This window comes from Microcebus murinus, chromosome 6, assembly GCF_040939455.1.
Source record: "Microcebus murinus isolate Inina chromosome 6, M.murinus_Inina_mat1.0, whole genome shotgun sequence".
NCBI lineage: Eukaryota > Metazoa > Chordata > Mammalia > Primates > Cheirogaleidae > Microcebus > Microcebus murinus.
Genome location: NC_134109.1, coordinates 26,801,294 through 26,814,927, shown reverse-complemented (window position 1 = coordinate 26,814,927; position 13,634 = coordinate 26,801,294). Strand labels below are relative to the sequence as shown.

Genomic DNA, 13,634 nt, shown 5'->3' with positions numbered 1-13,634 from the left:
CTTCTCAATCACTTAAAACAACTTTGCCTCATTTATTTAGTTTACATTCTTCAAAAGCCATTTACATTTCCTGTACCCCATCCTTTTCTTCATGCCCTCAGGTACAGTTTTGCTGGGTAAAAATATTCTTATCTTTTTATAAAAGATCAATTCTGTGAAGATCAGTCTTATACAGTTCCTGTGGTTTTTCAAAGCTGCTCTTCATTTGAAGAACCATTTTGTACTGCCTCCAAAGTCTCTTATAGAGATGAAAAAGGTTGTTTCCCTTCTCCTTAGTATCTGCACACCTCCACTTCACCCAAATAAATGTCAGTTTTTATTACTCTATAATACTTCCTGTCAGCATCAAATTTCTATCCATTATCTCTATTGCTGGTCTCTCTCTCTCTCTTTTTTTTTGAGACACAGTCTCATTCTGTTACCAGGGCTAGAGTGCTGTGGCATCAGCCTAGCTCACAGTCAACCTCAAACTCTTGGGCTTAGGCAATCTTCCTGCCTCAGCCTCCCCAGTAGCTGGGACTATAGGCATGTGCCACCATGCCAGGCTAATTTTTTCTATATGTTTTTAGTTGGTCAATTAATTTCTTTCTATTTGTAGAGATGGGGTCTCACTCTTGCTCAGGCTGGTTTCGAACTCCTGACCTCGAGCAACCCGCCCACCTCAGCCTCCCAGAGTGCTAGGATTACAGGCGTGAGCCACTGCGCCCTGCCTAATACAACTTTTATATCAGTAAGATCACAGCTGGCTATCATATGACTGCTGACAAAACCACAGCTTTCTGGGCAAAGCACAGCCTGTTGTCCTGACTAGGTCACAGAAACCTCACAGCACAACATGCTACTCCTTCCTCTGGCTGTTACAGCAGGACATACCTCTTCATAATTTTTTGCCTCCACTCCATGCTTCATGTCTAGGATCACGAGTTGGTCAGGTATCCGCCCTGTTCCTGAGAAAGAAATCAAAGGATTCATTGTGTGGAATACTTAAAATTCCGGGAAATCACTCATCCACCCTCCCTCTCCCTAACCCCTACCCTCTCAATAGAGGGAAACAGCCACAACTCCTCCCCCTACTCAGCTGCAAGAAATTCCTGGCTCTGGCTAAAATCACAAACATTCCAAACAAAGCCTCTATCTGTGTGGGGTGCCTGAAAGCAACGCAAACATGCTACTGGCAAACATATCTGAGCAGGCAGGACATAAGACACTGCAACTGGTAGGTACTACAGAAGAATAAAATAGGAGAAGAGAAAACACGTGGGCTTATGAAAGTGGGAAATAAAAGTCAAAACAGTGTGAAAGAGAGTGGCATATAGATCAACAGATAGTAGGCACCAACTTAGGCTGAAAATGCATATTTCCACAACTGAAAAGGGTGCCTTGTCAAATTTTGAAAGAAGGTGATGCCCAATTAGGATAACTGGGTATATGCTAAGTTTGGCTTTACTTAATACAAACTTGAGTACTGAAAAGGATACAGGTTTTATCTAATATTCCACTTTAATTCAAACATTATGATAAATGTATGGCCTATTTTAATAGGTGAGTAAAATGTTATAGGGCTATTCCCACTAAGACCTTGAAATAACTCAAGAAAAAAACTTTACAATAGGAGTACAAATCTCAGGCATGAGTCTTGGAAAGAAAAATGTTTATTTGGGATAGTAGGGCCAACAAAGCAGTGTTCATATTAGAAAAGTTAATCTGATTCAACTTGATCAAAAAGGAACTCTAATCTTAAATTATCAAGTAGGAGAATGGAAAAGACCCAAAGAGCCCCAGAACACTGTTCAGCACCAATCCCCTGGAATTTACGTACTTATAAAATTAAATGCTGCCTGCATGAAATTTAGAAGTTTTGGGAAACTTGGTGCCACTTAAGCACTGGGGTTCCTGAGACCAGAAATCATAGGGAATGGTAACGTACTCTATAAGGAATGAGACACATTGGAAGTTTTCTGAAATGAACTGAAGTCAATACAATAACTACTCATCCAAATTCACTGCGTACTAGAACTGTGTTAGAGATTTTTAAGGACTATGCTATGGTTTAACTGTGCCACTCAAAGTTCATGTGTTGAAAAATTTATTATCAATGTAACAGCATTGAGAGGTGGGACCTTTAAGAGGTGATTAGGTCATGATCACATTTAAGAGGGACCTTAACACCATGAATGGATTAATGCTGATATCATGGGAGTGCATGTGTTACAAAAGTGAGTTCAGTCCCTTCTTGCTCTCTCTTGCACACACTCTCACCATGTGATGCTTTCCACCATGTTACTGTGACACAGTAACAAAACCCTCGCCAGATGTGGCCTCTCAATCCTGGACTTCCCAGCCTCCAGATAAACTTCCACTGTGTATAAATTACCCAGTATGTGGTGTTCTGTTATAGCAGCCAAAATGGAGGGTACCCTAAGACAGGGTACAATCTACCTTCAAATAATTCAATGGGGATCTAAGACATATAGACATACACAGTTATGTCAGACATACATAACAATTATAGTGAAAATGCAAAGTGTAAAATTTTAAGCCAACACAACTGGTTCAGATAATCCCAGATATGGAGCAAAGGGAAGAGGAAGGAAGAGATTAGTTGTGGACAGACTTCACTAAAGAGGTAGCACCTAAAGGCAGGACTTTGGCAAAGTATTCTAGGCAAAAGGCAAAGCATGAGCAAAGGCTCAGATACTCAGATGAGTATGGCATGTTTAAAAAACAGTAAAGAACTTCTTTTGGATAGACTAGAAAGATTAATTTGAAAGCAAGAGAAATAGACTATATAGGTAAGATTAAGAACAAAGACAAGTTACATATGTCTTCTGAGCATTAAACCAACAAATCTCCAAGCAAAACAAAACAAAATGTTACACTCAGCATGGTCTGCTCTCCCAAATTCAATGTGGAAATTGTGATTATGACATTGCCCAGAGGAGATGTAATGCAAATTTTTGCTTTTCCTTCATCACTTAAAAAGTTGTGAAACCTAAGCAGCTCACAAACCCGACCTGGTCCATGTGATCAAGACACCCTCTTCCTAACAGTGTCTTCCAACTCTTTCCATTTGTCATAGCACACTATAGTTATGCGCCACCTAATAAGGACAGACTGCATATACAACTCTAGTCTCATGATATTATAATACAGTATTTTTACTGTATCTTTTCTATGTTTAGATACACAAATACTTACCATTGTGTTACTGTTGCCTACAGTATTCAATACAGCACCATGCTGTACAGCTTTGTAGCCTAGGAGCAATAGGCTATACAATATAGCACATGTGCATAGTAGGTAGGGCACACCATCCAGGTTTGTGCAAGTACATTTGATGTGTACACAACAACAAAATTGCCTAAGAACCACTTCTCAGAATATATTCCCATTGTAGACACATTACTGCATTAGCATTATTCAAGTCCAACTGAAACCTCAAAACCACAGACCTCTGGCTGGTCAGAGTCCAGACTGTGTAGTCTCTGGCATAGAAAAGTCAGCCTATCCTCCTAGCTGATAACATGGCCCTAAAGGGTCTCCTTTGTAAAAAATACCCTTCAGTAATTTCTCTCTGCATTTGCCTGGCAAACAGACAATCCTTTTTTTTTTTAAAAGACTTTATTTTGTTAGAGCAGTTTTAGGTTCATAGCAAAATTGAGAGGAATGTATAAAGACTTCCCATATCCTTCTTACCCCCACACATGCATAGCCTCTCCCATCATTATCTCCCACCAGAGTGGTAGGGTTCTTACAAATGCTGAACCTACATTCACACACTGTTATCACCAAAGTCCACAGATTACATCAGGGTTCACTTTTGATGTACATTCCAAATGTAATGTTGGGACAAATGTATACTGACATGTATCTACCATTAGAGTATGATACAGATACTATAATCCTCTGTGTTCCACCTATTCAATCTTTTACTCTTCCTAGACAATCTTTTAAAAGGTGCTTCAAAGACTACAAGATATCAGGTCTCCATATCAGAATAAAAAAAAGAACACAAACGAAACCAGATATCAAGTGCTGACTATAGCAGGAGGCACTAAAGGCAGGTAAGATGCTTACCCCAGGGAAAACACTCTCACTACTTACCCTTGCTCTCAAAACACACTTCAAACATGTCATAATCTTCAGTGGTAAAGGCAAATTTCCCCTTGGTTGCATCCTCCTTGGAGTAGAGAATATGGCCAGCAGAATCTGTGATCTAAAGTAAAAACTTAAGTAAGAATAGGCAGCTAATAACACCCAGGAAGAGAACTTAGAGAAACTGGGAGACACTATTTATGAAAGACAGTTGATAGCTCTCATTATGATGACTATGTTCCAACACCCCAAAGACAGGAACTGCATTAGAAGATGTAACCCAAGTACAACAAATTTTATTCATTCAAATAGCCTAACCACACTGCAGGCTAAAATCTGTTGCTGCTAAGACATACCAAAAAGTTGATCCAGCCAATGCTCTAAGTTGCATAAATTGGGGTTTATTGGCAAAACCTCAACTTTATAGAATGTAGACTTAGTTTCTTTCATTCCCTATGGAGGGAGGGACATGTCACAAAAATGGAAGTGGCCGATTACTAAAAGATTATACGAGAGGGAGAAAGATATGTAAAAACACATTTCTTATATAAAACAAATTTGATGGGGTGGGGGGTAAGGGTGACAAATGGAATCAGGACACCTGATAGAAAGACAGAAGGAAAAGAAGGCATGCATAGAGAAGAAAATTTGGGAGATCTGTTCCTGCAAATTTCATGTTAATTTTGTCAATGGCTGCATGGGGTGGGAACAAAACATGGGAGATAAACAAAATATTTCTCCTAAAAAAGATATTCTTGGTTCCACAAACAGGTACTCTTTTCTTGGTCCTTAGCTTTATTTCTTCAAATTTAAACTGCTCCATTTACTAGAGAATGGCCGACAAGCACAGACAAAGGGGCATATGTTGGTATAAGTGAATGGCCACATACACTACAAGGGAACAACATGGTAACTTAACATACTGGATCTCAGGCTTCTTTTCTAGAGCACATGGCTGTCAGAAAGGTGATAAAGACACATTTCATCATGTAAAACAAGAAGCTATTTTACAACATGGAACACAAAAGGAGGAGCTTCGTTATATTAAACTGGATGTTCTAATGCTATTTGTTAAAACAGAAGTCTTTTATAGGTGAAATTTTAAATAGGAAATTAAGTAGCTTATATTTGTACTTATGTATTTAAAAGCACTTTATAATAGTAGTTATTTATGAGGGGTCAAATTTCCTCTTTATACTTTATTTTCTTTCAACTTTCTATAAAAGCAGGTTCATTTGTGGTCAAAATAATAATAAAGCTATTTCACTTTGGAAAAAACCATAATAACTAAAGAAAAGTTATCACTACTAGATAAATTTGAAATGATGGGTCAGTAAAAAAGATTTTATAGTACATCTTCTAAATTTCCTAATAACAGCAGTTAATATTAATCAAGTATCTTCTGCCATCCAACATCTTTCACTAATTTGTCAAGCATTTAAGATGTCTAGATCTGTGCTGTCACTGGGGATGCAAGGATGAGTAAGATAGTTCCTGTCTTCAAATGCAGGGCTATGAGTCTACATGAGCAGAGGAATAAGAAATGAGACACCTTCATTGTGGTTTTGATTAGCATTTCCCTGATGATTAGTGATATCAAGCACCTTTTCATATATGTTAGTCATTTGTATGAGGTGATGGAAAATGCCGATTAACTTGATTGTGGTAATCATTTCACAATGTCTATGTATATCAAAACATAATGTTTACCTTGAATATACAGAATTTTTGTCAATTATATTAATACCTCAATAAAGCTAAAAAAAAAAAAAAGACACGGCTTCACTGCAATGTGAAAAGCTTACTACTAGAGGGTATGCACAGGTGCCATGGTATGGAGGGTCAAGGTGGGTGTACAGAAGGGAGTAACATATGAGCTGAGTCCTAAAGGATAAATCTCTATCAAAGGGAGAATAGGAGTAAAAACATTCAGGGTAAAAGAAGTGAATATGAAGGCCTGGAGTCCAGAAAAAACATAAACAAAAATATGGCATCATCATAACACTAATAGCTAATATTTACTAAATTAAGTGTCAAGTACTGTACCACTGCTTCATATGTTTTTTTTTTTTTTTTGAGACAGAGCCCTGTTCTGTTGCCCAGGCTGGAGTGCAGTGGCATGATCACAGTTCACTGTAACATCTTATTCCTGGGCTCAAGTGATCCTCCTGCCTCAGCTTCCCAAGTAGCAGGGATTACAGGCACCACCATGCCCAGCAAATTTTTTTATTTTTTGTAGAGACAGGATCTCACTATTGTGCTAAGGCTGGTCTTATTCTCCTGGCCTCAAGTGATCCTCCCGCATTGGCCACAAAAGTGCTGGAATTACAGGCGTGAGCCACTGAGCCTGGCCTGTGTTTTAAATTTAATCCTTACTATATTCATCTGAAGATGAGTATAAAAAAAAAAAAAAAAATCCTTACTATAACCCTACAGGTAAGAATTATTTCCCCCATGTTCTACAGGAAGAAACTGAGGCACGGAGAGGTTGGAGAAGTACTGGCCAGATCATGTAGAACTAGAATATCAAGGTAATGAGTTTAAATTTCATTCACTACAAAGTGGAGAGGCAATAAAGAATTTGAAACTAGAGAGTAATGTGATTCAATATACAATTTAAAAAGATGAATCTGAGGTACTGTAAAGACAGACTAAAGAGGGACAACACTAGAGATAAGGAGATGGGTCAGGACACTAATCTAACACTCCAGTTGAGAAATTAGGAAGGCCTTTGGTATAGTGAGAAGGGGACAGATTTGAGGGATTATCAGAAGGTGGAATTTACAGGACAAGGTCAGAAAGTAAATTCCCACAGGGATTAAGTGAGAAACATACTGAATCTAATGGACCAGCATAAATAATAGGGAGTGGCAAACTGGAGAATCCAGGAATGCACGATCACCCAATTTTTCAAGAGAAACTAGACATTTTAACTTTTATTTGAAATCTCCTAATTTTTATTTTTCTTCTTTTTTTAAAATTTGTATTACTTTTTTACATTATTTTTTATTCATTTTTTTAATATTCTTTTTTCTTTCTTGACGCATCTTTAATAGTAATAGCAGAAAATGAAATCTCCTAATTTTTAAATCTTCACAGCCAATCTCAACATTAGAAAAGCAATCTCAAGGCCAAATGAAACATGCCTGTTGAACCAAGTTCTTCTGGGCCAACAATTTTAACCTCTGCATAAGCCCCCAAGAAAGCTGACTAAAATCACAGAAAAACTGGGCAGTAGTGAGGTCTCAGCTAAGATAATGAACCACAAATTTCTAGTGGTAAAATCCAGCAGCCATGATGAAGGAGCAAAGAAAAGGCACAGGCATTAACTGATCTAAGCCTCGGTTCCAAACCTGAGTGGTTTGAAAAAGGATTAAAGAATCATGCTATATACGGTATAATCTTCAAATCTCTCAAGAACTCCATGGAGATCAGGCTTATTATCCCCATTTTACTGATGAGGAAACTTAGTAATTCATCCATTATTACAATTAATAAGTTGTCTTATGTGGATTTGAGAAAGTGTAGAACTCATGCTCTTCCCACATTCCATGTCGCCCCTGGCAAAAGGAATGTCTGAAAGAAGTGGAATGCACAGAAGCCAAGAAAGACTAACAGAATCTTTAGATTCCTGCAAATCAGAGAGCTGAGAGTCCTCTCAAGTGGGACACAGCAATGTTCAGTGTACATTCTCCACCTTAGAGAGATCAGCACTCGGCTACAAGGTAAAGACCTTGACGTCAGCAATAGGCAAACAACCTGCAAGGGAAAATTTAACCCTGAAAATTCCTAACGGCCTCTTTTTTTTTTGAGGCAGAGTCTCACTTTGTTGCCCAGGCTAGAGTGAGTGTTGTGGCATCAGCCTAGCTCACAGCAACCTCAAACTCCTGGGCTCAAGCCATCCTACTGCCTCAGACTCCCAAGTAGCTGGGACTACAGGCATGAGCCACCATTCCCGGCTAATTTTTTCTATATATATTAGTTGGCCAATTAATTTCTTTCTATTAATAGTAGAGACGGGGTCTTGCTCTTGTTTAGGCTGGTTTTGAACTCCTGACCTCAAGCAATCGGCCTGCCTCGGCCTCCCAGAGTGCTAGGATTACAGGCGTGAGGTGAGCCAGGCCCCTAACAGCTCTTATTCATGTTACACTTTTTCTGAATAATCATCTCAAAGGAAAAGCATAAAAAAGAATTACTTTAGAAACCTGGATATGCACATATTATAAGGTAAAAGGGTCTGGGGGGAACTAATCAAATCCCAAAGTGTCACCACATTGTAGTCAACAGTATGGTGCCACTCTCCCTTTTTTTCAGAATCAGTTCATACCACTCAGATCTTCTCCATCCCCCAGTCCTTCAAAAACAAAATGACAATTCTCAAGGGCAAAGAGGAAGTTCAAAAAGGTAGACAGCAGGAATAATAGATTTTCACATTCCAAGCTGCTCTAAAAACCCTAATTTGGATTTGGCTCCAAGGAATAAAGTTACAGACAACACAGAACGTCTCTAAGGTGAATTTGGTTTAAAATAAGTTTCCAGATTTGCTCACTGCACTATTTAATTCTAAAGGGAGAAGGGAAGAATTATAGGTTGCTAGAAATGTTTTATAAGTGAAACTGGTAGAGGACAACAGGGAATAATCATCAAGGCTACAGCACTGAACCTACGAGTCACCACAGATTTCATCCTCTCCACACTAAGGCAAGGAAAGAGACTAGGTCACTGGTCTAGGACAAACAACTCAATTTAACAGGGCTTACAAGATTTGGCACACATTTGCCCAACCACCTTATTTCCTGGAAGAACAGATTATGATCTCTTTATTTTCTCCTAGGACATTAAAAGTGTCCTTCAAAAAAATTTTTTTTAATTTAAGGAGAGGACTCTCCTCACATCATAAAGGGGTTTAATGTAGGTAGTAACATTCTTATTGAGGCACTGGTAAAAATCTTTCATTGAATTACTTGGCAAAATGAATTAAGAGTCTGGCATGTTTTTCTGAAAGACTCCAGAAAAATCTACACCTCCAACAGGTACTCAGAAGGGGTAAATTATTGTTTAAATTGTGCTTTACCACATTTTACTGAGGAATCAGGGATGAACTATTAGCTTTGTCTCTTCTCTCTACATCTAAAAAATTATTAAAGATTCATTCTAGGCCAAAGACTCAAATGTATTTTAAGAGACTGAAGGCAAAGGACCCACCACAACAGCCTGCATCTTTTATCACCATGAGATTTTCCTCCCAGAAACAGTGTGTGATGAAGCTTCGCAGTTCCCTGGGAGCCTCCACATTTCTATACTCCCTATAACCTTCAGATGACACAACTACACAAGGGTATTTATCTGGATATTTGGAAATCCAGGCACACAACTTGACACCTGAACTTTTAGGTTGGGCTAACTCATATGGACTATAGGACATTTTCAATGATCCTTAGGTTTTTCTGAAAAATCAGTAGATTTCCTATCAAGCTCCTGTAACTTTGCAGTTATTTAGGAGCCAAGCCATTAGTCTTAAAGGAATAAAAAAAAAAAAAAAAAAAAACCATCCCCTAACCTCAACATCATTACATAAACCAGCAGGTAACTAAAATGAGGGAATAGGAAACTGGGCCAAGCTCAATGACTAACCAGAGCTGGCAAAGTCTAATAGGCTGAAATAATAGATTTTAATTTCCTTTACTTAAAATGTTCTGATTACAGATCACCTTAAAAGATCATTTGGTTTCTCAGGAATTGAGAGGTTCCCCACCCTTCCCATGCCCCCCTCCCCCTGTCCGCTTAAATTCTACTAGAGTAAGGGTAATATGTTAAATAACTGCTGGTTTTACCATTAAGGCTAAGCAAGCCCTTAAAAGGATTCTTTTCTTCCCTTTTAACAATAAAAATACTTGTATTTACCATAGAGTTATTTAATTAAACAAAGGTAATATCAAGCTATAAAATTTGTCCATATGACATCAACGAATAGGAAGTAATAAAGATTTATTTCTAGATAACACCTTTTGAAGGAAAGCAAATCAAAGTTCACAACTTAAAAAGTAGGGGGAAAAGTGTTACTTGTACATGCACAGTAGCTGATGTCAAGAATATGTGAATACTCACACTGAAACTGTCAAATAAGTGAGAAGACAGGTCACTAAGAAAATAAACTCACTCAGAATTGGATTTTCTTGGACCATTCTATGCAGTGGCTGGAAACAGGTTCTTGAGTAGGTCCTGCTCTGGAAGCCCACCCCAATTCCTTTACCCAACATTTAAGATAATACCCTGCCTACTTCAAAAGGGTCTCAAGTAGCTTAGGCCAATAAAGCAATTAGGAATAAAAGAGAATACAGTTCACCTGAAGGAAGAAACACGTGTTATGAAGACCCTGAATTGAGCAAACGATATCTGCACAATAGATTTGTCTCTAAGTTTTCTGGAAGCCAAGATTAAAAGACCAAAAGAGAAACAAGTTGGGTTACACATCATTTGTTTTCTAACAAAAGCTCACAAATTTATCTCAGGGACATTTTTCCTGGAACTAACCAGGAACAACAATTTATCAGGAAGGTCCTTGTAAAAGGACTGTGACCAGTATTAGACTCTTCATTTTCAACCACAGTCATGCTAAAGATAACAATACAGTTAAAATGGGTGCTTTTAGTGACTCTCCCTCATGATGAATGGCCTGACCTAACGCAGAGCTGGGACCTGGTTCTCTGCCCTGCCACCCAACACTACTTTTCTCCCCATAATAGCCCACTCTTGCTGCTCACAGAATTCCAACCTTACTCTCTAAAGTTGCAAGAAGGATGCCATTACTTTTGGCCACTTGCTGGCTACCACAATTGTGTTAAAAAACAAACAAACAAAAAAGCACCAGAAAAAGATGTCTTAAAAATATTAATAATCACCCAGATTGGCTTCTAATACCCTTCCTCCAATAAAAGAAACCAGGGCCCCTTGGAGAAATGGTTGATCCTAAGACTGAGGCAGGAACTGTATTAAAGTGAGCCCAGAGCATCTTGTAGTGCCAGAAAGTAAGGAAGTGCTCAAACACAAGAACCCAAAAAACACAAGAATGGTGGTTTGTCAAAGAGACACAGGAGCCAACCCAAAGAGCATACAATAGCCAAAGCTGAAACAATTTGAGCAACAAAATAAAGTAGTATTGGATTATAATCCAAAATATACAATAAATATCTATGAATCCATACTGATATAAATGACTGAATACATAAATGGGGAGAAGAGACAAATCTACTGTGTAGAAGACTCTCAAATAATTTATATAGACAATGTGCCCACAAGGAGGTGATGCATAAATCCTCACTCCTGAAGTGTGGAATGCATAAAGTGACTTCCTTCGAAAGAACACAGTTTAGAAAGGGGGAAAAAGTAACTTTGTAAGTGGAGAAACCTGACAGACACTCAGCCAGATGATTAAGGGTAGCATTAACAGTGATAAACCACCTTGATATGACACGATGAAATGACACTTTGCCTCTGTGGTCTTTCTCCCCAAAACCCATAACCCCAATCTTATCATGAGAAAAACATCAGACAAATCCCAGTAAAGGGGCATGCTACAAAATACTCAAAACTTTCAAGGTCATCAAAAGCAAGGACGGTCTGAAAAACTGTCACAAACTAGAGGAGCCCAAATAGACATGACTAAATATAATGTATCCAGGATGAGATCCTGGAACAGAAGAAATGACACTAGGTAAAACAAAACAAAACAAACTATGGAAATATTAATAAAGTATGGACTTCAGTTAGTTTATATTAATGTATCAATACTGGTTCATTCATTCTGACAAATGTATGGTAGTAATATGTTAACAATAGAGGGACCTGAGTGTAGGGTATATGGGATCTATACCATTTTGATTATTTTTCTGTAAATCTCAAACTGTTCTAAAATAATAAGTTTATTTTTTAAAAAAATACTATTCAGGCCTGGCGCGGTAGCTCACGCCTGTAATCCTAGCACTCTGGGAGGCTGAGGCAGGCAGATCGCTCAAGGTCAGGAGTTCTAGACCAGCCTGAGCAAGAGAGAGACCCTGGGGGGAGAGGGGGTCATGGGCAATATACATAACCTTAACATTTGTACCCCCATAATATCCTGAAAAAAAGAAAAAAGAGCGAGACCCCATCTCTACTAAAAATAGAAAGAAATTAATTGGCCAACTAAAAATACATAGAAAAAATTAGCCGGGCATGGTGGCACATGCCTGTAGTCCCAGCTGCTAGGGAGGCTGAAGCAGAAGGATTGCTTGAGCCCAGGAGTTCGAGGTTGCTGTGAGCTAGGCTGACGCCACGGCACTCTAGCCAGGCAACAGAGTGAGACCCTATCTCTTAAAAACAAAAACATCTGATCTCATGTGATGGGTCACAGTCAAAACTTGGTTTTGGGCACAAGCTTATTTAAAATATTGTATACAATTACCTTCAGTCTATTTGTATAAGGAGTATATGAAACATAAATGAATTTCTTATTTTAAATTTGGGTCTTATCTCCAAGATATAACATTATATATTTGCAAATATTCCAAAATCTGAAAAAATCCGAAATCCAAAACATTTCTGGGCCCAAACACTTTAGATAAAAGATATTCAGACTGTACATATACACACATGCCTCTACATTCCCAAGAAATTTAGTCTACCCAGAGTCAATAAATATTTTCACATACTTTTTATGAGGTACATTAAAATAGTTCATTTGGACAAATCTATACCTACTCATGCAAAATGACACAAGATCCACAGAATAGGTGGCTAGTCTGTGTCTTCATACTGGCATAGGTCACACATAGCTTTCATTTGTTGAGTCAGCTCCATGCCCCACCAGTATAAGAATATATTCCCCTTGATTCATTTTTAAAAAACAAAAACCAAAAATCAAAAACAAATTTTCTGGGAACAGAGGTCAACCACGAAACATAAATAAATTTTGTGTTTAGACCTGGGTCTCATCCCCAAGCTGCTTCATTATGTATTGTGGCTTTGGTACAGCTGGTAAAAATCTAAAGATATAATTTTCTACCTGTATTCTACCTTCTTCAGGTTTATGATCAGTCTGTAATAGAAAACTGAGTATACAATGTGTACATATTGTTTGAAGAATAACCACCCTGTAGTTCCTACCTTAGGAATTTAGAAATAGCAAGTCCCTTGTAAAAGCCCTGTATATTGAACAGAAATGAACTGAAACAGAAATAGCTAGCCTTTTCTCTCTTTGAGAGACAGTATAGCATAGTAATTAAGATGGAAGGTTCTAACAGTCATGTCACTGAGGAGCTGTAAAGCCTTGGTCATGTTCCTTAACCTCTCTGTGCCTCATTTGTAAAACAAGTACAACAGTTGTACATACTTCATAGGTTATTGTGAGGATTAAATGTAACACAGGGAAAGTGCTTTGAAAATTGTCTGTCATATAGCAAACACTCAATAAATGTTACTATTATTGTTATTGTTAACATCATTGTTTTTATAATGTTTGCTGGTGATAACTCAGAACTCTGTAAATATAGGCAGTCCCCCAG

General features: G+C 38.1%; 1 protein-coding gene across 1 annotated transcript in view; it reads right to left on the bottom strand.

Annotated features, from left to right (window-relative positions):
• TMED10 (transmembrane p24 trafficking protein 10) overlaps positions 1-13,634 on the bottom strand; it is a 34,777-nt gene that overhangs the window by 11,380 nt on the left and 9,763 nt on the right. The window contains exons 2-3 of the mRNA XM_012742264.3: positions 4,105-4,216; positions 874-947 (exon numbers count right to left, since the gene is read on the bottom strand). Coding sequence (XP_012597718.1) covers positions 874-947; positions 4,105-4,216 — 186 coding nt within the window. The remainder of the gene's footprint in view (positions 1-873; positions 948-4,104; positions 4,217-13,634) is intronic.